Here is a 26,065-nt window from a genome sequence, read left to right as displayed (position 1 = left end):
TGACTGTTATTCTCAGGTTTAACTAAGAATAATGTGCAATTCCAATGCTCCAACAACCCTTTCGGTCCTGTGAGACGTTATTCCCAAATAAGGTTTAAGAAAAATGAAACATCCGCCTTAAATATACAGGGTGCCCGGAAAGATCACGTCATAAATTTTAAGGGTTATAGAGATGGCTAAAATAATGCTAATACTTCATACTAAAAAAGTTTCTAACGGCCTTCGTTACCAAATTATTCGCTTTCAAAGTAAAAAGTTTTTTGCTGTAACTTTCAAATAATTTTCATGGTAACAATGAAAGCTGGACGGTTTAAATAACGCATAGTCGTGCTTATTTTCACATGCAAACAGATGTTTCATGTGTCTTCTTTAAGCAGGAAAGAGAAGTCAAAATTTCTCGCTTATACTCATTCATTTTTTTAGTAAGTTGACGAAATTAGCACTTTTTCATAGCTTGATTTTTCACAATTTTCCTACAAAAAAAAAATATACCGTACTTCAATCAATATTTTGCATCGTTTTTGAGAAAATCCCATTTTATTATCAGCAAGAACCATCTATGTCAATAATTTGAAATAAAATAAAATAAAAGCTTATTATAAAAAATAATATGTATTTCAGCTAAAGTTATCAAAAATATTCATATCAACATTCAATGTCAATAACATTCAACGTCAACAACATTCAATGTCAACAATATTCAATGTCATCAACATTAGTTAATTTAATAATACCATGGAATTAAGCGACGAGAAGTATGGAGATATGGATTTAATGTTTGAACTTGCAGGAGGTAATGTTGTCGAAGCTGTTATGTTGCAGTCCAAAGTACTCATATTGAACATTCTTGATAATTTTAACTATAATACATACCGTTTTTATAATATACTGCTATTTTTTTTCATTGATTTTAAATTGTTAGAATGTATGGTGGATGTTCATAATAAAATTCCATTTTCTCAAAAACTACAAAATATCGATTAAAGCAAAGTATATCTTTTTTGTAGGAAAATAGTAAAAAAATTCAAGTTATGAAAAGATACTGATTTCGTCAACTTACTAAAAAAAAAATGAGTTGCAATGAGAAATTTTAACTTTCCCTGTATAAGGAAGACATATGAAACATCTATTTACATCTGAAAATAAGCACAACTATGAGTTATTTAAACCGCACAACTTTCATTGTTACCATGAAAATTGTTTGGAAGTTACAGCAAAAATACTTTTTTTAATTTCTTACTTTGAGAGCGAATAACTTGGTGACGAAGTCCGTTAGGATTTTTTTTATACGAAGTACTGGTATTATTTTAGCCTTCTCTAAAACCCATAGAATTCATGTCATGACCTTTCCGGCACCCTGTGTAAACCATATTTACATGGCTAAATATATAACCAAATAATAACGGGTGATCATTAAAAAACCTGGCAGTCGATGGCGAATCGTAAACGTAAACCGTTAATGAAGCAATTTGCTATTTTCCATTTAACATCTGGCCGACAGCAGATTACCAAGTGAATTTTACTCTGATATTTTAATACTGATTTAAGGTTTATTTTATGATCACCCTTTATAATATTTCCTTCTTATTCCCATTAAAAAAAATACAGGGCAGAAAGGTTAAACAGTTGACGGCCTTTTTCTGAAAATAAAGATTTTTTAACTACATAAGGAAGCATTATGATTCATGATTTTTGTTGCCCCCTTCCAAATAATTTTTACGTGTTATGAAATATTGATGTATATTTCATGTACATATATGATAGTTACTTGCTCTCTCAAGAAGCACACTGGTATTAATACAGGGTGATTCATTGGGAATGGGACATAGCGAAACCCGAAATAGGAGACACCAAAATATGACGATTGGACGCAACATGCCTTATATCGATGTTGCGCGTTTTGGAGTTACAGGATGTTAAAAGTTAAAATTTTGTTTTAAAATTCCTTAATAACTTTTTGTGTTTTCATAGCATCAACACCAAAATTGGTGTACTTAGGTTTTATAAGATGCCAAATAAGGATTTTGATTTTATTTTTACGAAATTTCTAGAGGGCGCTAGTTACAACCCACCGCTTCGGTATATTTGGTCATATTTTTTTATGAGTGCAACTAAGGTCAAATTTTATTCAATATATTGAAAGAGCGTCTATTTTTACACAAAAAAGGTATTCTTGTTTAATCTCGATATCTCTCTTCGTTTACTAGATTTTTGCCTATGAGCTAATTCGTGTCGTTCCATTTCAACTCGGTTTTATTAATTTTCAAATAAATATTTTGCCGCATTAAACAAATGAAAAGCCATTAACAAATGAAAAATAAGTTTTATTTAAGCAGCTGTTCAAAATGACCACCTTCCACCTCAATGCACTTTACTAACCTTTTTCTCAAAAATCTTTTTATTCTAAATTGCATATCGACGTTATACTTGATTTCATCAGCTGCTTGTTGAATTTTTTGGCATAATTCTTCGCGAGTATTAATTGTCCCTTTGTATACAATTGCTTTCATACTTGACCATATTGAGAAGTCCAATGGGTTGAGGTCTGGACTTCTCGCAGGCCACGGAAATTCACTTCCACGACCGATCTATCGATGTGGAAAAACATTGTTCAAATGTTGGCGCACTTGGAGAGAAAAATGTGGAGCCGCTCCGTCTTGCATGAACCGCATATTTTGACGTAAATATAATGGAACATATTCGAGAACTTCGTTAAGTTGTCCTTGCAAAAAATTTAAATACCGAAAGCCATTTAAATTGGCTGGAAGTTTGGAAGGACCAATAAAAAAGTCACCTATTACACCACACCAAATGTTTATCTTAAATTCGTGTTGGAAATGTGTTTCTCATACAGCATTTGGATTCTCAGAATCCCATAAATGACTATTTTTCCAGTTAAAAATTTCACGGCGTGTGAAAGTTGCCTCGTCAGTAAGTAAAATTTTGTTCAAAAAATTTGGATCTTCGTTTTGTTTCTCTTGCAAAAATCGAGCAAATCTTAAGCGAGCAGAACGGTCTTCAGTGAGCAATTTTTGAACAGGTGTTAAATGATATGGATGGAATATTTCTTTATGTAAAATTCTCAAGACAGACGATTGACTCATTCCCATCGTTGCACTTAACCGGCGTGTACTTAATGTTTTATTTTCAGCAATTCGTACTAAAACTTCCTCTTCCTGTTCAACCGAGATAGTCCTTCGAGCATCATTGTTTTGGCTTTGAGGGCGAAAAGAGCCTGTTTCTCCCAAACGATTGTACAGGTTTCTGAATAATTTGTGATTGGGTTGTTGTCGGTTGGGATATAATTCAAAATAACTACGTGCTGCAGCACGACTGTTAAAATGCATTTGAGCAAAAACACAAATCATATCGCGTATCTCACTAAAGGAAAAGTCATTATGCCTTGGCATTTTTACTTTTAAATTACTATTTTTTACTTAAAAAGAGCAAATGACAAGAAAAGAGTCTAATTACTGTAGTATCGGGTTTTGATACTACTGTAGATATAGGATGGTGTTTATATCTTATAATGAAATCACAGATAGGAAAGGACTATAAGTATGCGTTTATTAATGTAAAGTGAACAAAAGAGAGTATAAAGTAACTTGTGAGTTTAGCGAGCGCGGACGCGACTTCTGAGTTACCAATAACAACCGAACCCAGAAGAAAAGAGGGCTTGTACATGCCCTGCAAAATCTTAAATACCAAAACCCATGGTGATAAACCATGGGCGTACCCTGGCTAGGATGCCATCTGCACCACCCGCCGCATCAAACCGTTATGTCTTAAGCTGGGAATTGGAACAGCCACTATAGGGCCAACGAAATTTATCAAGGGCAATTCAAATGCCGACAAAGTATATTACAGGCAGTTCCAATGCCGACCCGGTTTATTGCGGGAATTTCCAACATCGACAAGGCATGGCATGGGAAGTTCCCATGCCCCAACTAATGCCCACCAGGGTCGTACCCCAGGGGTATGACAATCTTAAAGTTAATTCCTACTATCTAACATGTATCCAGCTTAAAAGTAACGCCTATCTACAAGGGACGCGATCCTACATTACTTTGACAAGCTAAAGTAACAATTGCTAAGTAATGCGTTGCTATGCAAGTGAATCACAGCCACCTTCGTTTTTGAGGATTTGAAATGGCACGGCACGAATTAGCTTATAGGTAAAAATCTCGTAAACGAAGAGAGATATCGGGATTGAACAAGAATACTTTTTTTGCGTAAAAATAGACGCACTTTCAATATATTGAATAAAATTTAACCTTAGTTGCACTCATAAAAAAATTTGACCAAATATACCGAAGTGGTGGGTTTTAACTAGCGCCCTCTAGAAATTTCGTAAAAATTAGATCAAAATCCTTATTTGGCATCTTACAAAACCTAAGTACACCGATTTTGGTGTTGATGCTGTGAAAACACAAAAAGTTATTAAGGAATTTTAAAATAAAATTTTAACTTTTAACATCTTGTAACTCTGAAACGCGCAACATTGATATAAGGCATGTTGCGTCCAATCGTCATATTTTGGTGTCCTCTATCTTGGGTTTCGTTATGTCCCATTCCCAATGAATTACCCTGTATATCAATGAAAACTCATTATTTTCTATTTTATTATATTAAATTTTCATTTTTTTTGTTTTTTTATAACTTTTCTATTTCCACTTTCTTTTTATTATTTTTCTTTTTCTTTTTCGTCTGTATTTGTAATTCTTCTTTTATATTTTCGTCTTCAATCCCCGCGCTTCTTTTTCTTTCTCATGTCGCATCCTTTTCTTTTACCACACTTCTGCCTATTTTAAAAACGATATTACGGAACGGACTTCACATTAAATTTTAATAAATACACATGGCGTTGGAATGTAATATGATTTCTTGAATATTATAATGAATGAAAATTTCATTAACATTTAATGTGAATTTAGTGTTGAGGTCATAACATACTATACTATACAGGACGCAAAGTACATATTTATAACATGCTGCACACGTGCGGAAATGTGGAAAACCGTTTGTTTAAATTTAAACGCAAAAGCAGAAGTTCAGTTAGTTCAGAGTTTTAGACCTGCACTCGTGTGGAAGTTATTTGTGTTTCATGTACCTACATGTATCGTCATTTTATCAGAAACAAGAAAGACGCGAGTAAAAAGGTTGGTGTTTTTGCTTTTTTGGCATTCATCATCGTCTCTTTGTTGCACTCCTCTCGGCTTGTTTGAGTTGAAAAAGACAACAACAACTTCCGTTTGACAAATCCGCAGAATCGTTGGTTCAACAGTTTAATGTTTCCCATTCTTTTTATTTGGTATTTTGTCTCTACTCCTTTTCGCAACGACTGTACACTAATTGTTATAACTCATTCAGGAGATTTTACCTGAAAAGTGGAAAAAAAGTCCACCTTGAAAAAAATTTGAATACCTTGGTGGTGCAAAAGAAAAAAACGATGAAGGACGTTAAGAAAGAGAAAAGGAAGGATAGAAAGTCAGAAATTCATCGTCGATCGGCCGCACTCTATTTCGAGCGAAAATCGAGTATCAGGTCATAAAATGTGTGATTTACTGAGTATTTCTTTCCTACATTCACTCTTTAATGGTTTTCATTGAGTTGGAACTTTAATTATAACAAATTGAGTAATTGCAGGCAAGTATGTTAGTTTTATTTGTAACATTCACCACTGTCCAATTAGATATTTAATTTTTTTTCTCTTCTCGTGGTTGCCAATTTATCAGTGCATGGTGGGGAATATCTTGAATTCTTACAAACGATTATTATTAATAATGAAGTAGGGCAAAGAATAGTTCGCACTAAATCAGTTTTATAGCGTTTTGTAGTGGCAAATTTAGTGCAGAACTGTTGTAAGTTGTTATACTACTTTAGTGACTTTCACTGGACAGGAATTGCAATATTCACATTATTTTTGCACTTCTGACGGAACTCGCTCTAATAATGCCCTTATATGTATTTACTCATCTCGTTGTCTGTCGTTTTACATTTTTTTAATCCAGTTCATGCTTTCTTAGAAACCCATACTTGCAGTATACAAACAAATGTTGTCGTATTTTAAATCTGGTGCCGCCATCTATAAAGGGAAGTTTCCAAGTAAGTAACTGAAATTTACTTCACTGCAGTTATCTGTAATAATGATATTTGTTTTGTATTACTTAGCAAAAGTTGATACGTTATGTGTACAGAAGAGAGCGCCAAGTGAAAGGATTGATAGACAATATTATAAATTCATCCTATACGTTTAGCGTAATCGTTTAATTTTTCTTTTATTTAATAGCATTTTTCACTGTCATTATTAGAGTTTCTGATATCATTTTAACATATAATTTAAAGATAGATTTTTAGACTAATTAGCTTGACAATATATTTACATTAATTTTTCGTTATCTGGCTGAAACAGATTTATTAAATTAAAAGACTATAAATATTGTTGCGATTTTGGGAATTTGAAACATTCCGCGCAAAATCGCTTACAACATAAATATCATTTATTGACTTAACAAATGCACAAAATTACAATTCGCTAATTAATCGTCTACTAATATATCACTATTAAACGCTCTAATATCACTTACTATAATCGCTTCGTTCTTATAGGCGTACTGCTAGATGCTCACACACTTAACAATAATCTCGTTATATACCTAAAGATTCTGTATCTGGAAGGCTCCACAATTTCCTTACAAACATGCAAACATTAACATAAACAAACATAAAAAAATATTCGACACACATAAGAAGAAATAAATCACTCCTTGAGCGCCTGCAATAAATCCCTTTTTTTGTCTCTGTCTTTTGCGTGTAACCGCCAGCCGTAACAATACGAACGAATGCGACATCTTACCTAAATCCACTTAACCATAACGAAACATAGTCTTGCCTTGTTGTTCCGAATTTAATGAAAGTGAGTAGTTTTGTGTTTTAGTCATTTGGAAAATCAACGCGGTCTGCAGAAATCGGTTATTTGAACGATGTTGTCTTTCGCTGGTTTCGACATATCAATGGGGGGCATTGGAATTGTGTTTATTAGTGTCCTTTAGACTGGACATAGGAAGTTCAGTATTGATCAACATATCAGGAGTACCTTTTGCGCCAAGTTTGGTTGAATTCAAATAATTCTAGATGCCCAGTTAATTGATTATTGTGAAATACTACAAGATGGAAGTGTTCTTCAGATTAGACATAGGTAGCTGAATATATGTACCGTGGAAGGGACATTTTTTTGTGACAGGATTGGTCGAATGCTGATACTGTAGATAACTGACCAATCAATTTTTGTGAACTATTGTAGGACGGAAATGCTCTTTATACTGAACATGAGAAATTTTCTGGTTAATCAGTTAGGCAGTCCTGGTAATATCTGTTCAAGATAGAAATTTTATTATTTACGACCACAGTGTGGTACCAAAAATGCATAAATTTAAGTAATAAAGTAATTTCTACTTTTCTAGTGTCGATTGTTAGTGTATTCGTACATTTTTTTGCCAAGTTAAATCGATATGAGATTTCAAAGCGATTTTGCCTCAAAAGGCTTTCCCAAAAAATGGAACTGTGTAAAATTTACGCAAATAGATCGTAAAAACCTAAATAGAATATCGAAAGTACCATACGCTAAAGTATACTTACCTCGCCACTGTGTATTTTCGAAAGCTCTGATTTAGAGAATTTTGTATAGAACATTTTAAGAATGGAGAATCCAATATTAACAGATGCTATGCTCTAGTTTTGGTGATTTTTGCTTATTTTTTAGGTAAATTTGTGAATTAACTTAACATTTCGTTTATTCTTTGCTCGCTTATTGGGATTTACTTCCATAACTAAATTCCAAAAAAATTAAAACCAAATTCGAAGGATTGTGTGCTTTACTTGACACTTTGGCGATGGAATTTATTCTTACTGAAGTTCGACGACGATGCCCATTGCATTAATATTATGCTCTAGTAGGTATCATGGAATGATGAATATAATTAAAATTTGTTAAAAAAAAATTTCATGTAAATAACAAGCAATATTTGGGAAATTTAGAACGCAATCCTGTGGTTTGTGGACACCCTGCATAAGAGAAAATATTTTCCGGCAGAAGGACTAGTAAACCTTTGCACATAACTTCTTTCGTAGATGTTACCATTTTTTCTTTGAACTCCACACACATATTTTTGAGCTGCCCGGTATAATAACAGTAATGTATATGTATAGTATGTAATGTGTAGTAAATGTATAGCCAAAGGAACATTCTCCTCGCATTTGCTCATATGTTTTACAGTCTTGAAGGTACTATAGATTACCGAAAACAAAATAAGCTTGTTACCTAGCTTAGAAGTTTTATATTTAAGAAGTTTTATAGCGTAGAAGTTATATAGCTTAGACATTTTATAGCTTGAAAGCTTTGTAATTTAGAAGTTTTATATCTCTGGTTACCTAGATTTCTATCACCCGAGGAATCTCCATTAAATACCATAATACTGGTAACATTTCTTTTACCAAAGTTGTTCCATAGAATTGCATGTGAGTTTGAAGTTTCAAACGAGATCTATTCGATTCCGGCTCAATTCTACATGGTCGTGTTTGCCTTCAATCCCGAAAAATACTCAGCACGGCAGGCTAATTTTAGCGCAAGCCATGCCGTAGATCATAACCATTATAAAAGCGGTACCGCGACCATTATTCAGAGGCCCATCGGAAAAGAAGGCCGTAAGTCAGTGGTCGAAGTAATTTAGACCCAAGATGGGAGGTTGACCCCACTTCCTACTAGTGGCAACTTAGTTTTATATGAAATGTTATTATAACTTATAATAAATCTGCCAATCTATGAATGGATAATTGGCGATTATTATTTATTTCACACCTTAAGTGGTTTGAAAACACAGATTAGATACAGTTATATTTGGTTTACACCGGATGGAGACAAACCAATGGTTAGTGGAAGACATAGATGATTTCCGTTTGACGGTTGTCAGTGTCGATGTAGGTAATTGTGAAAACCGCATTTAGAATTTAAGTCTCCTTAGTTATTTATTTTAGTACAAGTCAAATTAATCGTTGAGCTAATTGGTCATGCACTGGTCATTTAAGAAGGAACATGTTTTTGAAATAATATGTATACTTGTATCTGGGTGTTTATCTATATACAGGGTGTCCGATCATAAATCTGTCATATTCCAAAGGTGTGTTGCTAAAGAAATTTTTTGCTTGGCCAGCATGGCCACCAGATTTAAATACCTTCGATTCTTTTTTTTGAGATTGTGAAAATAGATAACAACTTGTTGTTAATATTATGAATGAAACACAAAATATTTGTGCTGATTCTGACACTGTTGAAAAAGCTATATTTTCCATTTTGAGTGTGTAAAAAGTTGTTAAGAAAAACATACAGGAGTTCCTTATTCTTGTGTTCCAGTCAGTCCATCATACTACTAACATCCGGCTTTTTATTATTTCATCTGAAAACACATCAACGTGTATTCCTTGAATCCATCACTCTTAACTTTAGCTGCCTTACTATAATCTGAGATGGACTCGACCTCATGACTCGTGGTTTATGTTACTTGTTAATGTCACCCAATTAAATTGCAGAAGTCTTGTAAAACTTAAAATTGTACGCCACTGATCAGCAATCTTTTAAACCATATTCCATTAGTATTAATAGTGACAGATTTTTCTTCGACCTCACATGGCCGTATATCAAATTTGAATTTATATGAGGACGCAGGTGGTACGCCGCCCGAAAGAGATTATCACGACTCGCCCGTCTTTGGAGTGCTCCACATAGACACAAACTACGGGGGCGGCGAACTTTTTCACGGGGGCGGCATTGAATTTTAAGTGTAAGATTATCTTGTTACATGGATGGATGTGCCGGTCAGTTCTATTTCAATTCTCTTTTAGATATGCGGATGTGTTGGGTTTTCTGATTGAAGATTTTTCAGTTAGATCTCTATTTGACTATAGTGATGTTCACACCAAAATTATAAATGATAATCCATGGAACTCATGATTTTGTGAGTTGTGCAGCTGCCCTGATATTCAATTTTGGGGGCAAAATGCAGCTAAAAACATGTATAGCAAAAAATAAACAAAAATTTCAGTTAAGGATCACTAGTGCTAAATAATTTAATTGAAAATAATAAAAAAATCCAAATTTTTTAAATTGTAATATACAGGGTGTCCCGAAATTAAGCCACCATACTTAAACAGCGTAAATTACGTCCAAAAATAACACCAAAACTTTATATAAACATATATCGAAAAACGCTTTTTTAACGATCTATGGCTCTTTAAAGACATAACTCTGATGATGGTTATTTTGACATATTTCCAAAACGGTGCAAGATAACTTTATGAAATTTGGTAAGATTTTATACTTTTTAAACCTTAATTGACTGATGCGGTTGAATGGAAAATATTTCGTCAGAGGCGTGCCGCACGGGGGGCGTCGGAGTTAAAAAATGCTACATTTTTTTTATGTGCCCGGTTTTTTAGCTGCTGATGCAAAATTATGAAACCACATATGTATCCAGAAAAAAAATGTACTCTTGGTTCATATTGATAGAACGCTCCATTTTCGAATAAAATTAATTTGAACATTACATTGCATGACAAATACAAATGATGCTTAAAACGATCATTTTCAACCATATCAAAACTATTAAACAATAATAAAAAAAAACAACAAGAAATTGAAATGACACATTTTTAGAGTAAGTTTTCAAATAAGTTACTGTTTTGTTGGATATACAGTCTAGACCGTCTTTTTATGCTCTGGGAGGCACGAAGAATTTGAAACAGATTTTCTTTTTTGAACGGTAACTTATTTGAAAACTTACTCTAAAAATGTGTCATTTCAATTTCTTGTTGTTTTTTTTTATTATTGTTTAATAGTTTTGATATGGTTGAAAATGATCGTTTTAAGCATCATTTGTATTTGTCATGCAATGTAATGTTCAAATTAATTTTATTCGAAAATGGAGCGTTCTATCAATGTGAACCAAGAGTACCTTTTTTTTCTGGACACATATGTGGTTTCATAATTTTGCATCAGCAGCTAAAAAACCGGGCACATAAAAAAAATGTAGCATTTTTTAACTCCGACGCCCCCGTGCGGCACGCCTCTGACGAAATATTTTCCATTCAACCGCATCAGTCAATTAAGGTTTAAAAAGTATAAAATCTTACCAAATTTCATAAAGTTATCTTGCACCGTTTTGGAAATATGTCAAAATAACCATCATCAGAGTTATGTCTTTAAAGAGCCATAGATCGTTAAAAAAGCGTTTTTCGATATGTTTATATAAAGTTTTGGTGTTATTTTTGGACGTAATTTACGCTGTTTAAGTATGGTGCCTTAATTTCGGGACACCCTGTATAGGGTGTTCCTTAATGTTAAGCTTGTATTGCAGGATGTGATTCCTCAGGTCATTTTATGACAAAAATTTATATGAACATATGTCCGCAATGGGACAAATTTTTAGCTATTGGGTGTTGAAGTTCCCCTTTCAAATCGTTATTTTTCAATTTCTCAGAAAGTACTTTAAATATTAGTTTCAATTTTGGAGTGTGTTAATAGGACATAAAACTCCGTATTTTAATAATAAAAATAATTCTATTGCTCAACCTGTGGCGTCCCTGCTTATATATCTTTCAATATTCTTTATGAAATAAGTAGTACGTTACTTATATTTTTTCACGGAAATATTTTTTCTGATTAGGCTGGTCAATTCTACACGAAAAAGGTCTCTTACGCTTTTCTCGTCAAATGAGCCGTTCTTGATTTCAACAATAAAAATCGTCTTTATTACTTTCTTTATTTTAAGAGTTTATTATAAGAGATCTTTTTCATGTAGAATTGACCAGTCAAATCATAAAATATATTCTCGAGGAAAAATGTCAATGGCGTATTACTTTTTTCGTAAACCATATCAGAAGACATCTACAGTGTGACCCATTTGTTTTGGGGTCAGTCTGTAAAAAGTTTATTAATTGTGCGATTTAGCCCGAATTTTTTTTAAATTATAGAGCTTGAAGAACTACACATTTTCAGCAAAATTGGCCTGGTTGATATAAAATCCAAGGCATACTATGGCAAGCTACTACAAGCAAAATTTTAATAAATCATATTAGCGATTTTTTTAGAAAAAATCTGTGCACGCCACTGGATTGAGCACCCTTCAAAACGGGCCTGTACAAAATTTCATCGAAAAATTTTAGGTAATAACGATTTTGTAGAATAATTAAAAATGCACACCAGGTACTTATTTATTTTCAAAAATTCATAATTGGCTATGGAAAACAATTGAAGTGTTTATATTAACTGTCAAACACATAAAGTCTAAATCGATATTAGAACTTGTTTGCACTTAATACAAATTAAATTATTAATTATTATAATTATGGAAAATTTAAGTGTAAGAGAAAAAACAGAAATTGTTCGTCTTGTTGGCGACAACGTGCGCTCGGCAGCAGAAGCTGCGGCAGAATTCAACATCAGACATCCAGATAGACCAGTAAGTCGAAGTACTGTGCAACGCATAAATAATACTTTCGATGAAACTGGATCAGTTTCCAAAAATTTGCTTAAAACGAGGCACAATGGACGTCGTGGACTTTTTCAAAATAACAATCAAATTTTGCAATATTTTAACGACAATCCCCGAAATAGTATTAGAACGGCTAGTTTGGACCTTAATATACCCAGAGAAAGTATAAGAAGATGCCTGAGACAAAACAAAATAAAAGCTTTTAAGCCAAAATTTTTGCATACGTTGGAACCAGGAGATGAAAAAAGAAGATTAGAATTTTGCTATTGGCTGCAAGGAAAATATCTAAACAATGATAACTTTTTAAACGAAATTTTATTCACCGACGAAGCCACCTTTACCACAAATGGGGTGGTTTCGAGTCAAAATTGTCGTCACTGGTCAGCTCAAAATCCAGAATTCATCATAAATGCAAGGAGACAATATTCTCAAAAAATTAACGTTTGGTGTGGAATAATATGCGACAGAATAGTTGGTCCCTTTTTCTTTGACGGTAATTTGAATGCGGTTGGGTTTTTTAATTTTCTTGAAAATGAGTTTAGGAACGCATTAGATGATTTACCATTAAGGTATCGCCTTTATTTAAAGTTACAGTTAGATGGTAGTCCTATTCATAATGCTCGTTTGATAAAAAACTGGCTAAATGAAAATTTCGAAAACTCTTGGATAGAGCGAAACAGTCCTTTCTGTGAGTGGCCACCGAGATCCCCGGACTTAACCCCGTTAGATTTTTTTCTTTGGGGTTTACTTAAAGAAAAAGTGTATAAGTCAAGACCCCAAAATTTACAAGGACTACAAGCTAGGATAATCCGTGCTTGTGTGGAAATTACTCCACAGCAAATACGAAATGTAATTTTGAACATACGCAAAAGGAATGATAAGTGCATTGGAGAAAATGGTGGCTTGGTAGAAGTTGCAAAAATGTAGTTGTTTCTTGTGATGTAATTTTCATTTTTGTTTTGTTTTATTTGTTCTGTATAAGCCTAAGACTATAACTAAATTGTTTAATGTTACAATTTATTTTTCCATAGCCAACTATGAATTTTTGAAAATAAATAAGTACCTGGTGTGCATTTTTAATTATTCTACAAAATCGTTATTACCTAAAATTTTTCGATGAAATTTTGTACAGGCCCGTTTTGAAGGGTGCTCAATCCAGTGGCGTGCACAGATTTTTTCTAAAAAAATCGCTAATATGATTTATTAAAATTTTGCTTGTAGTAGCTTGCCATAGTATGCCTTGGATTTTATATCAACCAGGCCAATTTTGCTGAAAATGTGTAGTTCTTCAAGCTCTATAATTTAAAAAAAATCCGGGCTAAATCGCACAATTAATAAACTTTTTACAGACTGACCCCAAAACAAATGGGTCACACTGTATGTAGGAACACCCCTGGTTGAACAATATAATTATTTTTCTTATAAAAACAAGAGATTTGGATCTATTAACATACATCAAAATTGAAGGAAATATTTAAAGAATTTTATGAGAAGTTGAAAAATAATTATTTGAAAAAGAAATTTTCAACACCCTGTAGCTAAAAATTTAGGCCGTTGCAGACATATGTATGTTCATATAAACTTTTCTTCATAAAATTACCAAAGGAATCACACCCTGAAATATTAGCACGACATTAAGAAATACCCTGTATTCTCCTGCATATTTTGAAAATGCTTCTTACCTAACGTATTTAATAAATTTTGAAAGTATTTTTGATGTTTTTAAAACTAATGATTTTTACCCTTCCCTTGGGACCTTACTTTAGCCTTGGGGAGGCAAAGCATGGGTTAAATGGGAATAGTTCTTAAGGATCATGTGGAACATTTAGAGTCCTCTTTAAATATTATTAATTATTAAATTTGTAATTATTGTTGAATCAAGATTTTGATCCCAGAGTCCCAACCCTACAAAAAGTCCCGTTGTTTATAAACATAATTCCTTCATTCATCTCTAGTTAATTAAATTTAAGTCTGAAGCTAAATTTCACTTGATGACCGTTAATTTCTTGGCTTGCACATATTCACATTCAAATGACATTTGCCAACATGTATAGAACCAATTTTCTTTAATTTTTATTTAAAATTATTTTTCAATAAAAATATATAATAATTTATACGTATAAGTTTCACCGACGACCTGGTTATACATTTAAGTCACTTGAGATAACCAAGTTACACATCTAAATTAAGCCTTCATCTATTACTTCGGCACCTGACGATTTTTTCTTAGATTAATTACAAAACACCTTTTAATAGGATCTCATATAAAAATCTCCTTTTTTACGAGGGCCGTTTGATAAGTTAGTGACTTTTTTAATTTCTCAAGTAGTAACTTTAAATGCAACACTATTTCCGTCAACTGTCATCTGTTAGTTGACTACTGTCAAATTTTGAGCAAACTACGTCATTTAGTTTCTATTTAACAGCCATTGAAAGCAGACGACCTCGCGAATTTCGACGAAAATGGAAAAAAGTGATTTTCGTGTGCTGATCAAGCATTATTTTTTACGTAAAAAAATCATCACCGAAATTGAGGAAAGGCTTGATTAATACTATGGGGACTCTATTCATATAAGGTGCGTTTCAATAAAATACGTATGTTGTTGTATCTCCTGGTTTCAATATGGTTCAGAACCAACTAACTCTTTTCCCTTTTTCAAATCTTAAGAACGTCTCTTTCATACGAGCCCTTTTGTTTATGTATATTAACACCATTAAAAACGAAGCGAAGCCAGCACCTATAAATTAGATAAGAGTGCGGTTTTAAAATACATTTTTAGTTCGGCTAATATTCACATTTCAACACTCTGCACCATCAATTTCAATGGTTAAGAAGTGATTTACTGAGTTTCGTTGTGGTCATACCAGTACAAGTAATACAGAACGTTCAGGTCGTCTAAAAGAGGTCCTCACACTAAAAATTGTCGATAAAATCCAAGGAATGACGTTGGACGATATGAAAATGAAGGTGCGTGAGGTGGATGAGGTTCTAGGCATCTCAACTAAGTGGGTACATTACCTTTTACATGAATATTTGGATATGAAAAAGCTATCCACATGATGGGTGCCGCGAATGCTCACAATCAACTATAAGCGCTCCCGTGTGACCATTTCAAAAGAATCTTTAGAAATGTTCAGCCGCAATTCGAACGAGTTTTTGCGCCATTTCGTAACCGTTGACGAAATGTGGATTCATCACAACACACCAGAGACCAAGGAACAATCGAAACAATGGGCTTTTCCAGGTGAACGTGCACCAAAGAAGGCCAAGATGAGCCTGTCGACCAACAAGGTGATGGCCATGGTTTTTTGGGATGCATGCGGTGTCACTCACATCGATTACCTTAAAAAGGTTAAAGCGATCACTGGTGAATATTATTCAAAGCTTTTGGACAGATCCGATATTGAAGCAAAAACGACAGCATTTGGCGAAAAAAAGTGCTGTTTCATTAAGACAATGCACGGGTGCACACATGTGTAGTAGCCATAGTAAAAATCCATAAATTAGGCTACGAACTGCTACCCCACCCAGCCTATTCTCCAGATTTAGCCCCCTGTGACTATTTCCTGTCTCCAAACCTGAAGAAATGGCTGGGCGGTAAGAGATTTGGGTCGAATGAAGAGGTCATCACTGAAACAAATGCCTATTTTGAGGGCCTTGATAAAACCTATTATTTGGAAGGGATAAAACAATTGGAAAAACGCTGGACTAAATGTATCGAGCTAAAAGTAGACTATGTTGAGAAATAAAACGTTTTTTGGCCGAAAAAAATATCTTTCATTCAAAAAATCACTGACTTATCAAATGACTCTCGTATAATGCCATATTTTAACATATCGATTAAACAAGCTTTAGCTACCTATAATCAAAATGCATGATTTAACACTATTTGGATTGACACTCGTGGAACTTTCAAACCCATTTATATTACGATAAGTCGGGGCATTTTTACTGCAATTATTATTTCGCTGAATTCGCATTAAATATTTGGGGTATATATGGGAAAATACAACACTTTCTTGTAATTATGAATATGTTTACAGCTTACATTTTTAATCTACGACATATTGACCCTGTTTCCGTCCATTATATAAGCGTGCGTTATGTCACACTCGGTACAGTACCTACCTCGATTCCATTCAACTTCCTTTTACCTCTCATTAGAAGGTCCACATTTGGATATGATTAAGGTAATTTAAGTTTTTGTGTACCTATTAAGTTCACATAATAATATTCATTAATAATTCAAATTATGAGTAATTTAAAATTTACATTAATCATGTCAATTTATTAATTACCAAATCTCATATTTTTCAGTTGATTGTACTCTCGGCCCTAGTGGCATATGCCAGTGCAGCAGTCTCGTACATTTCCAGCGGCATTGGAGGAGGACTTGGAGGTGATCTAGGTGGAGGACTGGGAGGAGGACTTGGAGGAGGACTCATTCTAGGAGGCGGTCTTGGAGGAATAGGCTTAGGTGGTGGCAGTGAGGGAGGCCTTGGAAGTGGCCTCGAAATCGGTGGAGGCGGTGGTCATCACAGTTACAAGGATATAGATTATTACGTAAGAATCATCAGTCAAATTACATAAGAACTCTCTCAAACTAACTTAAAATCTTTTAGACCGTTCCCCACTATGAGTACAAATACGCAGTCCATGATCCTAAACATCACGATGTCCATGAACAGAAGGAAAAGCGTTATGGAGATAAAGTGGTGGGAGAGTACTCACTTCACGAGCCCGATGGTACCATCAGAATTGTCAAATATGAAGCTGACAAGCACAATGGATTCAACGCCATAGTCGAGAGGAAAGGTCATGCTGTACATCCTCAGCATTATAAAACTTACAGTCATTAGGTTAAAATGAGTTGTTACGTTTAAATGATCATGAAGGCAATGACTGTTGTGATAAGTGATTCTTTTGTTCATTCGTGTTTCAATCTTGTTCATCCCCTTTTAATTTTTAAGTATGTTATCCATTGTTATTTTTGTACTGCAAATAGATCAATTTGTTGCTATTTATAAACGCTGCATTATTTCTTTTAGGAGAAGACATGGGATGCAGAAAAATATATTAGAGTTAAGTCAAAAAAATATTTAAAGGGCATGTAGGTTTGGTAAAATGAGATTTCTTTTTATGGATGCCTCGTCCATAGCTGCGGTGGACGCTATCCAAGGTACTGGGGTAACAGAAGAAGGAGCTAAGTGATTTGAAATGTTTGTAGCAACGAACCCAAAAATAGAACTAGATTTGTTTGCAAAATTATACAAAATTCTTGTTTTACTTATCTATCTCAGAAAGGAACAGCAATTTAGACAGGGACAATTACTGGGAATAGTCTCCGACGAACCAAAACAATTTTCAAAATTTCGCTTTATAAGGTGTACAAATAAGTTTCCGCCACTTGACAAAACGTGGCCCCACCAGAAGATTATCTTGAAATTGTCAGATGTAAAACGTACTATCGCAAGTTTCGTCATCTAATAGCAACATAACTTAAAATATTAATGACTCCTTATCAGCATCACATAATTTGTTTCGTTCAATAATGTCAAGTTTTGCGTCGAATAAGCGTCATTTGCGGGAACTTTTAATTTATTTCTTTAATTTGAAGAAATCTGCAGCTAAGGCGCATCGATTGCTTATAGAAACATATGGTGAGGCTGCTTTAAGTGAGAGAAGTTGTCGCGAGTGGTTTCACAAATTTAAAAACGGTGAATTTGACGTGGAAGGCAAAGAACGCAGTGGAAGACCTAAAGTGTACAAAGATACGGAATTCGAAGTATTATTGGAGGAAGGTTCATCCCAAACGCAAAAAGAACTTGCACTTACATTAAAAGTAACTCACCAAGCAATTTCGCATCGTTTAAAAGTATTGGGAATTGGGTTCCTTATGAATTGAAGACGAGAGACGTTGAACGCCGATTTTGCATGAGTGAAGTGCTGATTGCCAGGCATAAAAAAAGGTTTTTTTGCATCAAGTAGTCAATGACGATGAAACCCAAAGAATAGAAAATCATGGGGATCACCTAGTCGTACTTCAACATCGACAGCCAAACCAAATATTCATGGGATAAAACTCATGTTGTGTATCTGGTAGGCTCGACTTGGTGTTAATATTATGATTTGCTCAAAACGAACACAACCATTACTGGAACTCTCTACCGAACACAGTTAAAGAGATTGAGCCGAGCACTCAAGGAAAAACACGTCCATTACTACTTCGGACACGACAAAATTATTCTCCTACATGATAATGCTCGTCCGCATGTTGTGGTGCCGGTCAAAACCTATTTGGAAACACTTAATTGGGAAGTCCTACCCCACCCGCCATATTCACCAGACCTCACCCCATCCGACTATCACTTATTCCAGTCCATGGCACATGCTCTGTTTGAGCAGCGCTTTACATCATATGAAGATACCAAAGATTGGGTCGATTCATGGATAGCCTCAAAAGATGAAGAGTTCTTCCGACGTAGTATTCAAATGCTGCCAAAAAGATAGGAAAAAGTAATGGCTAGCGATGGACAATACTTTGAATAAAATATAATGCACCGTTCTTTTACAATAAATTCCTAATTTTTTATATCAAACGGCGGAAACTTATTTGTACCCCTTATAAAATTTATTTTTATGCAGCTGTGTCTTGACACAACGGATAAGCTTTAAATTCCATGAAGGGTTAGCACATGGAATTTACTAATTACACTAGACGATATGACTTTTCTAGTTCGGTTCATTTCAGTATTTTTGGTATATTTGTTATATCACCCCGAGAATGAATGGAGCAGATACAGCCTCAGTAGTTCAATCTGAATGGCCAAAATATTGTTTAGGCCAAAAGCTGATAGCGGCATCTGTGAGGATCGCATTTGCCTTAGTCGCAAAACTACACATAAAATATCTCGTTTAATGCATTTTAAGGCTTGTACCTTTAACTAAGAATAAACTCTTATTTTCTTCAAAATTCAAAGTTACTAATTTTTCCAACGAACACTCAAGGTGTAAAACCTTTACTTATTTTGATTCAAAAGGTTGCCTAAACATAATTTTTCTATTGCATCACGTTAAGAGTTTGTCGTTTGGTTCGTCGTGTCGGTAAAAATCAAAAAGAAAGAAAAAAAGGAAGAAGAAATTATAAAATTTACAGGGCTGATCTGAAATGAAATTAAATAAAATTAAACAAAGAAATAATAGTTCATAAAGACAAAAATGCACTTTTTTATTTTAGCCATACAATATCAATGAAAAAGAGGTAATTGTTGTGCAAGAATTAACATTAACATGTGATACCTCACCGTAATCACAAAAAAAAAGATTAAAAAATGTGAAAATTTAAGATAATGCCGATAAGAAAAAAAAGTTGATGATGATTGCCAAAAATCTAATCGTCAGATTTCAAATATAGTACTGGTATCATCAGGTTGTAGAAGAGAAAAAATTACAATGATCTATTTCAATCAGTTTCAATTTGAATTACTTCGCGATATAAGCGAAAAAAAAATAAAAACGATTTCCAAGATTTCAGTTTTTTTAACACCTCCGCAAATCAGGGGAATTTTCCAAACTTTGAAACGACATATCCTCAAACTCCAAATTGCCCAACTTTGCTCCAATTTAACCGACCTCATAAATTTTATGATTATCGCTATCTCCATGATTGAGCGCAAGAAACAGACATCCTGTATAGCGAAACATCGTGAGTTTTTAATAATGACTTGGTGTTTTATTTTGGTCCAATTCTCTGCACAATAACCATCAATTTCCTATCAAGCTCTAACAACGCTTTGCAATTTGCATTTGCATACCTTAATGATAAACGTCAAGAAATAGAGACTAACATTTTAGAAGACTCCTACAGACTGGTGACTACTAACATACTTCATTAATTGACTTTTTTCGAGATAAGTTAGTAGGAGGGCGTTTATCATTCAGACAGAGCTATTTATGCTTTTTCCCATGATCACCGACGAAAATGTCCCTAACACCTACTGAATGAGAGCTAGAAAATTAAAAACACCCTTCAGGTGTGCGATAGAGAATCATAACGCGCTAGGAGAGTAATAAATTCCATAACATGCCCCTTTTAAGAGTAAACATAAAATTATATTCAATTTTGATCAAATAGTCATTAACGTTACGAGGATAATCAATAACGTATCGAGTTAAAGTTTTTAATTTTTCCAAATACGTTCTTAATGTATCGACTATGCATCAATGAAAATAGTTCTTTACATCGCATGTGTGTTACCTGTGGTAACTTTGCTTTGCTAGTCTCCCATAATACCACTCATTATACAAAACTAAGCGTTTCCCAACTAGTAACATAAACAGATATTGTTGCGTTTAACTAATTTTACAATTAAAAAAGATTGTTCAGACTTCCAAAAAAATCATTTCAAAAATCCATTCGCCGCCTTTTTTTCAGTCATTTTACACCTAAGTGAGTATTAAATTAGTTTAGCGACAACCAATTATCCTAAATAAAAGTGAAAATGCATCTCAGTAACCACACCAATTATATTGCAATGCAAAGCATAATATTAGTATTAATTCAGTAATAATATGCAGTTTCACCTAAAATGTTAATTAGCGAATTATAAGACCAGAAACTGACTTTTTTGACCTGAAAGTTTAAAGCTCAACTTTCTTATGCCGTAAATATAACTGTGATTAGTCCCCTAATCACATTATGATATAAAAGCGACTACACTAAGTCAATGCAGCAGTACGAAGTTCCGCCTACGTTACGTTAGCCAGATATTGTCAAGACACCCTATAAGACATGTTTAAGGTAAGTACCATTTTAGGTAAGGTAATTCTTACCTAACATGGTATGGTTTCATGGTACCAAATTGAGTTTAACATATTATGAAAATAGGTACCTTTGTCAAAAGTTGTCAATTTTTCGATTTTGAGTACCAAAAATATTTGGTTTGCCTACACAAAAGCTGTAAATCTTTAGATTTTGGGTACCTCAAGTATTAAGGTTTTCCTACACAAAAGTTGTAAATTTTCAGATTTTGGGTACTGAACATGTTATGATTTGCGTACTTAAAAGCTGTAAATCTTTAAATTTCGGTTATAAATTTAAAATCGTAAATCTTTTAATTTACTTCAAGTATGTTGGTTTCCATGCTCAAAAGTTGTACATTTTTAGATTCTGGGTACCTAAAACGTTATGATTTCATAATACCAGATTGAGTTCAGTAGATTATAAAAATAGGTAAACTACTCAAAGGTAACGTATAAAGGTGTGTACATTTTCAGATTCTGAGTATCTGTCTTATGATAACAACGGTCTTGGCTCAAGATGAGCATCACCATGCCTACAAAGATATTGATTATTACGTAAGTTACCCATTATTTCATGTGACAATGGCAGCACTTAGATAATTTCAGGCAAACCCTCACTATGAATTTAAGTATTCTGTGCACGATCCCAAACACCATGATGTTCATGAGCAGAAAGAAGAACGTTACGGTGACAAAGTAAAAGGCGAATATATGCTCCATGATCCTGATGGTACAATCAGAATCGTTAAATATGAGGCAGATAAACACAATGGATTTAATGCGGTTGTGGAAAGAAAGGGACATGCGGTCCATCCACAGCACTACAAGACGTACCATTAAAGAGTATTTATTATAGAGCAATTTACTTAGACAAATTTGAGTGTTATGGTTATGTATCTGTTGCTGTTGTTGACGATTTGTTGAATAAATTATTGACTGCTCACGAATAGCTTTGGACTTGTTTTCTTCAGGTATGATCATGGGCTGACCATGAATTGTTTAAAGCCACAATGATTTTTTTTTGCTTAAAGTAGGTAGCTGGTAAAAGTCTAGCAAAACAGTTAAGCTTTTTTATTTATTTCATCTTGGGCATTCCGCTCATTGTTTACAACCGAAGTTACGACTTCATTATACGTCGGTCAAAGTTACGAAATTACAAAAACAATCTGTCACTTCTCTTCTACTTTGTACTCGTAGAGATCTGAAGATAAGTTCGGAATTCTGGGCATTTAAGATACGACCGTGGTGCGTTTTGTTCTGGAGTTCGTATCCGTAGAAAAACAGTTAATATAAAAGTCAATCAAGATGTTTAACGAGATTGATAAAATGGTTTCGCTAGGAGCACTCCGGGTTAAATAAATCTGTTCCGAAATGGTATGCGAGGGATTCGTCTATTCCATGCAGGTAGCGCGAAATTATACCAAAAAATGCGGCAAGAAATGGACCATCATAGAGTGCAAGGAATAGTCAGTTTTTCCTTTTCTTTTGGGAATGCGGAACTAGTTCGAAGACTGATATTTCAAATATGAAGGTTATCTCCATAGGAACTGAAATCTCATCGAAGCTCAAGCAAACGCTTAGGTAATGGAGTTTTGTTCCCATATAACAACTATGAACGCGAAATAATTTATGTAGTCAGGTAATTGCGATTAACATCCATACACACTAACCCAAATTAACCATCAAGTCAATGAAGGTTAGTTCCGGTTAGTTTTGCAGTGCCGTAGTGCGCAGTGCTGAAGCCCGTTCTGACGTGCGGGGCCATCATGTGGTGCCATCTTCTGCCAACTACGCTCAACTCCTCGAAGTTACTGGGACTGGTAGTACCGGACTGCGAGGAATAGAGACATAGTCCGCGATGGAATCAGCTAATGGAATGTATCAATTGAAACATTTTAAACCGTTTAGATGTAAACATTTTTTGTTTTTATTTTTAAGTAATTAAGGCGTAGCGAAAGCAGCGCCATCTGCTCACGTGAAATTTACCTAGTGTTGGCGCAAGCGTAGAATACAATAACTTTGCCATTCGGGGGTTAATAATGGAATGAGGATTAAAGCCCTTGAAAATTGAAATTACCGTATCGAGCAGAATACCTAGAATTGGAATAAAACCTCGGCCATTTGCACAACATGGAATGACAAAGAGCAATGCATCAAGTCGACTCCCACATGAGCTCGCTCGTCTTAACGTCACTAGATGGCGTTATCACGCGACGACACGAAAACCGTTTTATATTATAGGTACAAGAAGCCATGCTGGGCGACAAATGTCTTTTTATCTGATGGGTCTTCAGACGCTTCAGGCGTATAACAAGTGCATTGAAAATCGGGTAAATGCGTCCAGTGAAGAATCTATTATGGTTCAATGGTCAGTGGGTAATACTTTTTTAATTATATGTGACTACTAATTTATGGCACAAAACTCGTTAATTTTTGCAACATAATGGTACCATTGCACATAGCTAATAGAGCTCCTCGCCTTAGCAATTCTTCTAAATTAAAACATAGCCGGCCACGTCTGTAAAATGGATGGATTTAATGTGGGGAACCTAGGAATTACACGCAATATAATTTAATAACACATCAAGGGGATATGAAAAATTGCTACCGCTAGAGCCCTCTGCTCATTTCGAATCATATTTCATGTATCGAAAGTTGCGAGTAAAGCAGCATTAAATCGGGCAAATTGGGAGGATAGTTGAAGCCGTAAAGTGTTCTTTGCCTTCCGGCTGCCGAAGTTTCAGAACTCGTGGGCAAATCTCCATTGAATTAAATCGCGAAGGTTCATTAAAGTAACATTAGCAGAAGATTATGTAAATCTTATTCGGTTTATGGCAAAACTACAGGTAGGGTTCCCAAAATGTAACTAATGATTTATGTTGAGCCGGGCTTAATATAAATCCGGAGGAATATAACTCCGAGTGAGTCAATTTTAAGACAGCATTTTCCATAGTGAACACGCAAAATTTCTTGAATCCTGCATTTCGGAATACACAGTGTGTTTATTTATCGCACAACATAGGTTTCTACGAGTTGAATTTGCTTTGCTTTGATTAGAGTTAGTGCCGTAGAGAGTGAGATTTGAAGTATCAACTTTTAACTAATAAAAATATCTACAATATGCAATTAACCAAAATGTTAATGTTTCACGTAAATTTGCTTTTAGCATAGGAGGAGTTTATCTTCTTTCAACAAAAATGTATGCCGGCGCATAATTCCCAAACACTGAGACACTACTTGGAGCCCTACTCTTTGCGTTACATTATGACGCACATATGTGCATTGGCCTCCTAAGTAACTCGATCTAGCTCTGTTAGACTTTTTTTATGGGAACATTTTTAAAAAAATTTTAAATTCAAGAATTAATGGTTTGGGTCAGGATTTTAGGTGATTGTTGTCCCTCATATGTATAAATAATAAGACATTTACATTCAAAGTTTCAGTAGCTAAATATCACATCAATTAAAATGTCTTCACATTGTCAACTGCGTACAGTTACCCTAGCTGTACCTGGCATCACAATTTACTACTTATAACTATGAGAAGCTTAATCTCACATCAAATTTGGAATTTTCAATGTCTTATAAAACAACACGGCTCCAACTCGTTTTACTCAAAAATGTAAAAAATAGTTCTAATTAACGAAAATATGTTTTAATTAATGGGGCTTAATTTAGATAACGGTCAAATGTTGTGAAGCGCCGCAGCAGACAGAAAAAAACAGTGGAAGCATTATTAGGTGCTCTTAGTAGGAAGATCAGATCAAACTACAAATAAGTAACGTGTATAACACACATGTTCAAATGTGGGAATGTAGTTAAGATCGGATAATGAGATAACACTACAGGACAGCGAGACGTTGTCAGTGGTAGGAAAAATCTCCAATAGCTCTATGGTGTTTATTTTGTTTACTTTAAGTTTGTCTTTGGATTAAAATAAATTCTTATTAGATCACTGACTCGAAACTTATTAAAAAAAAAATTATTTTATTTCAAAATTACTTCAGCCAGTCATAAAAGTAAATAAATCAATCACTCAATAAAAAATAGAATAAGAGAGAATTAAAATAATACGTGTGACTTCGAAATTAAAGACTAATTCTTTTACTAATTACACACAAAACACTGCGATTGCGAAATAGAGAATTTCTGCATATCTTTTGATTGCAAAATAGAGGACTTCTGCCTACATTTCAATAACGTGGTTTCTGTAGTAAGTGTGAGTTATCGGCTTCCTGAAGGTGACTGGTAGGAATTTCCATATCCCAACTCCTCTTTTCAGATAAAAATTCATCAACTTTTGCGACCCCCTTGCTCTGCATATGTTTTGGTCGCAAAATAGAGGATTTTTGCTTCTGTTTCGCTGACATGACTTCTGCAGCATGCGTGGGTCGTCGGCTTCCCGAAGGTCATAGGTGGAAAATCCCATATAACAACTCCCTTTTTACGAGTAAAATTCATTAACTTTTGTGACCTCCCTACTCTGCATATCTAGAACAGATGCAAACTCTGCATATGTTTTGATTGTAAAATAGAAGACTTCTGCCTACGTTCCGCTGACATGGTTTCTGCAGCACGGGTGGGTCATCGGCTGCCTGAAAGTCATGGTGAATTAAGCTTTTGCTCCCGAATCTTGGGATTTACTCATTTGTGGCCTCTGAAACGCAAGACTTAGTTTCAGACTCCTGTAAATCTTTTCCTGCCACAGTCCTGCAAAA

General features: G+C 34.4%; 3 protein-coding genes across 3 annotated transcripts in view; all 3 read left to right on the top strand.

The window, feature by feature from the left end:
- Nucleotides 1-15,618: 15,618 nt before the first annotated feature.
- On the top strand, nt 15,619-16,295 carry LOC136414374 (histone-lysine N-methyltransferase SETMAR-like). The gene is made up of 2 exons (XM_066398363.1): nt 15,619-15,988; nt 16,054-16,295. The coding sequence occupies exons 1-2, from the start codon at nt 15,619-15,621 to the stop codon at nt 16,293-16,295; spliced, it is 612 nt and encodes a 203-aa protein (XP_066254460.1).
- A 290-nt stretch (nt 16,296-16,585) lies between these two features.
- LOC136411132 (adult-specific cuticular protein ACP-20-like) overlaps nt 16,586-26,065 on the top strand; it is a 146,272-nt gene continuing 136,792 nt past the window's right edge. The window contains exons 1-3 of the mRNA XM_066393588.1: nt 16,586-16,736; nt 16,864-17,109; nt 17,169-17,481. Coding sequence (XP_066249685.1) covers nt 16,650-16,736; nt 16,864-17,109; nt 17,169-17,405 — 570 coding nt within the window. The 5' untranslated portion in view covers nt 16,586-16,649 and the 3' untranslated portion in view covers nt 17,406-17,481. The remainder of the gene's footprint in view (nt 16,737-16,863; nt 17,110-17,168; nt 17,482-26,065) is intronic.
- LOC136411158 (adult-specific cuticular protein ACP-20-like) lies at nt 21,805-22,289 on the top strand. The gene is made up of 2 exons (XM_066393630.1): nt 21,805-21,903; nt 21,955-22,289. Exons 1-2 carry the CDS (start codon nt 21,841-21,843, stop codon nt 22,186-22,188), a joined length of 297 nt encoding a protein of 98 aa, XP_066249727.1. The 5' UTR covers nt 21,805-21,840; the 3' UTR covers nt 22,189-22,289.

Source organism: Euwallacea similis, chromosome 1 (assembly GCF_039881205.1).
Source record: "Euwallacea similis isolate ESF13 chromosome 1, ESF131.1, whole genome shotgun sequence".
In the NCBI taxonomy this organism is placed as follows: domain Eukaryota; kingdom Metazoa; phylum Arthropoda; class Insecta; order Coleoptera; family Curculionidae; genus Euwallacea; species Euwallacea similis.
This window is presented reverse-complemented; position numbering and strand designations above follow the sequence as displayed.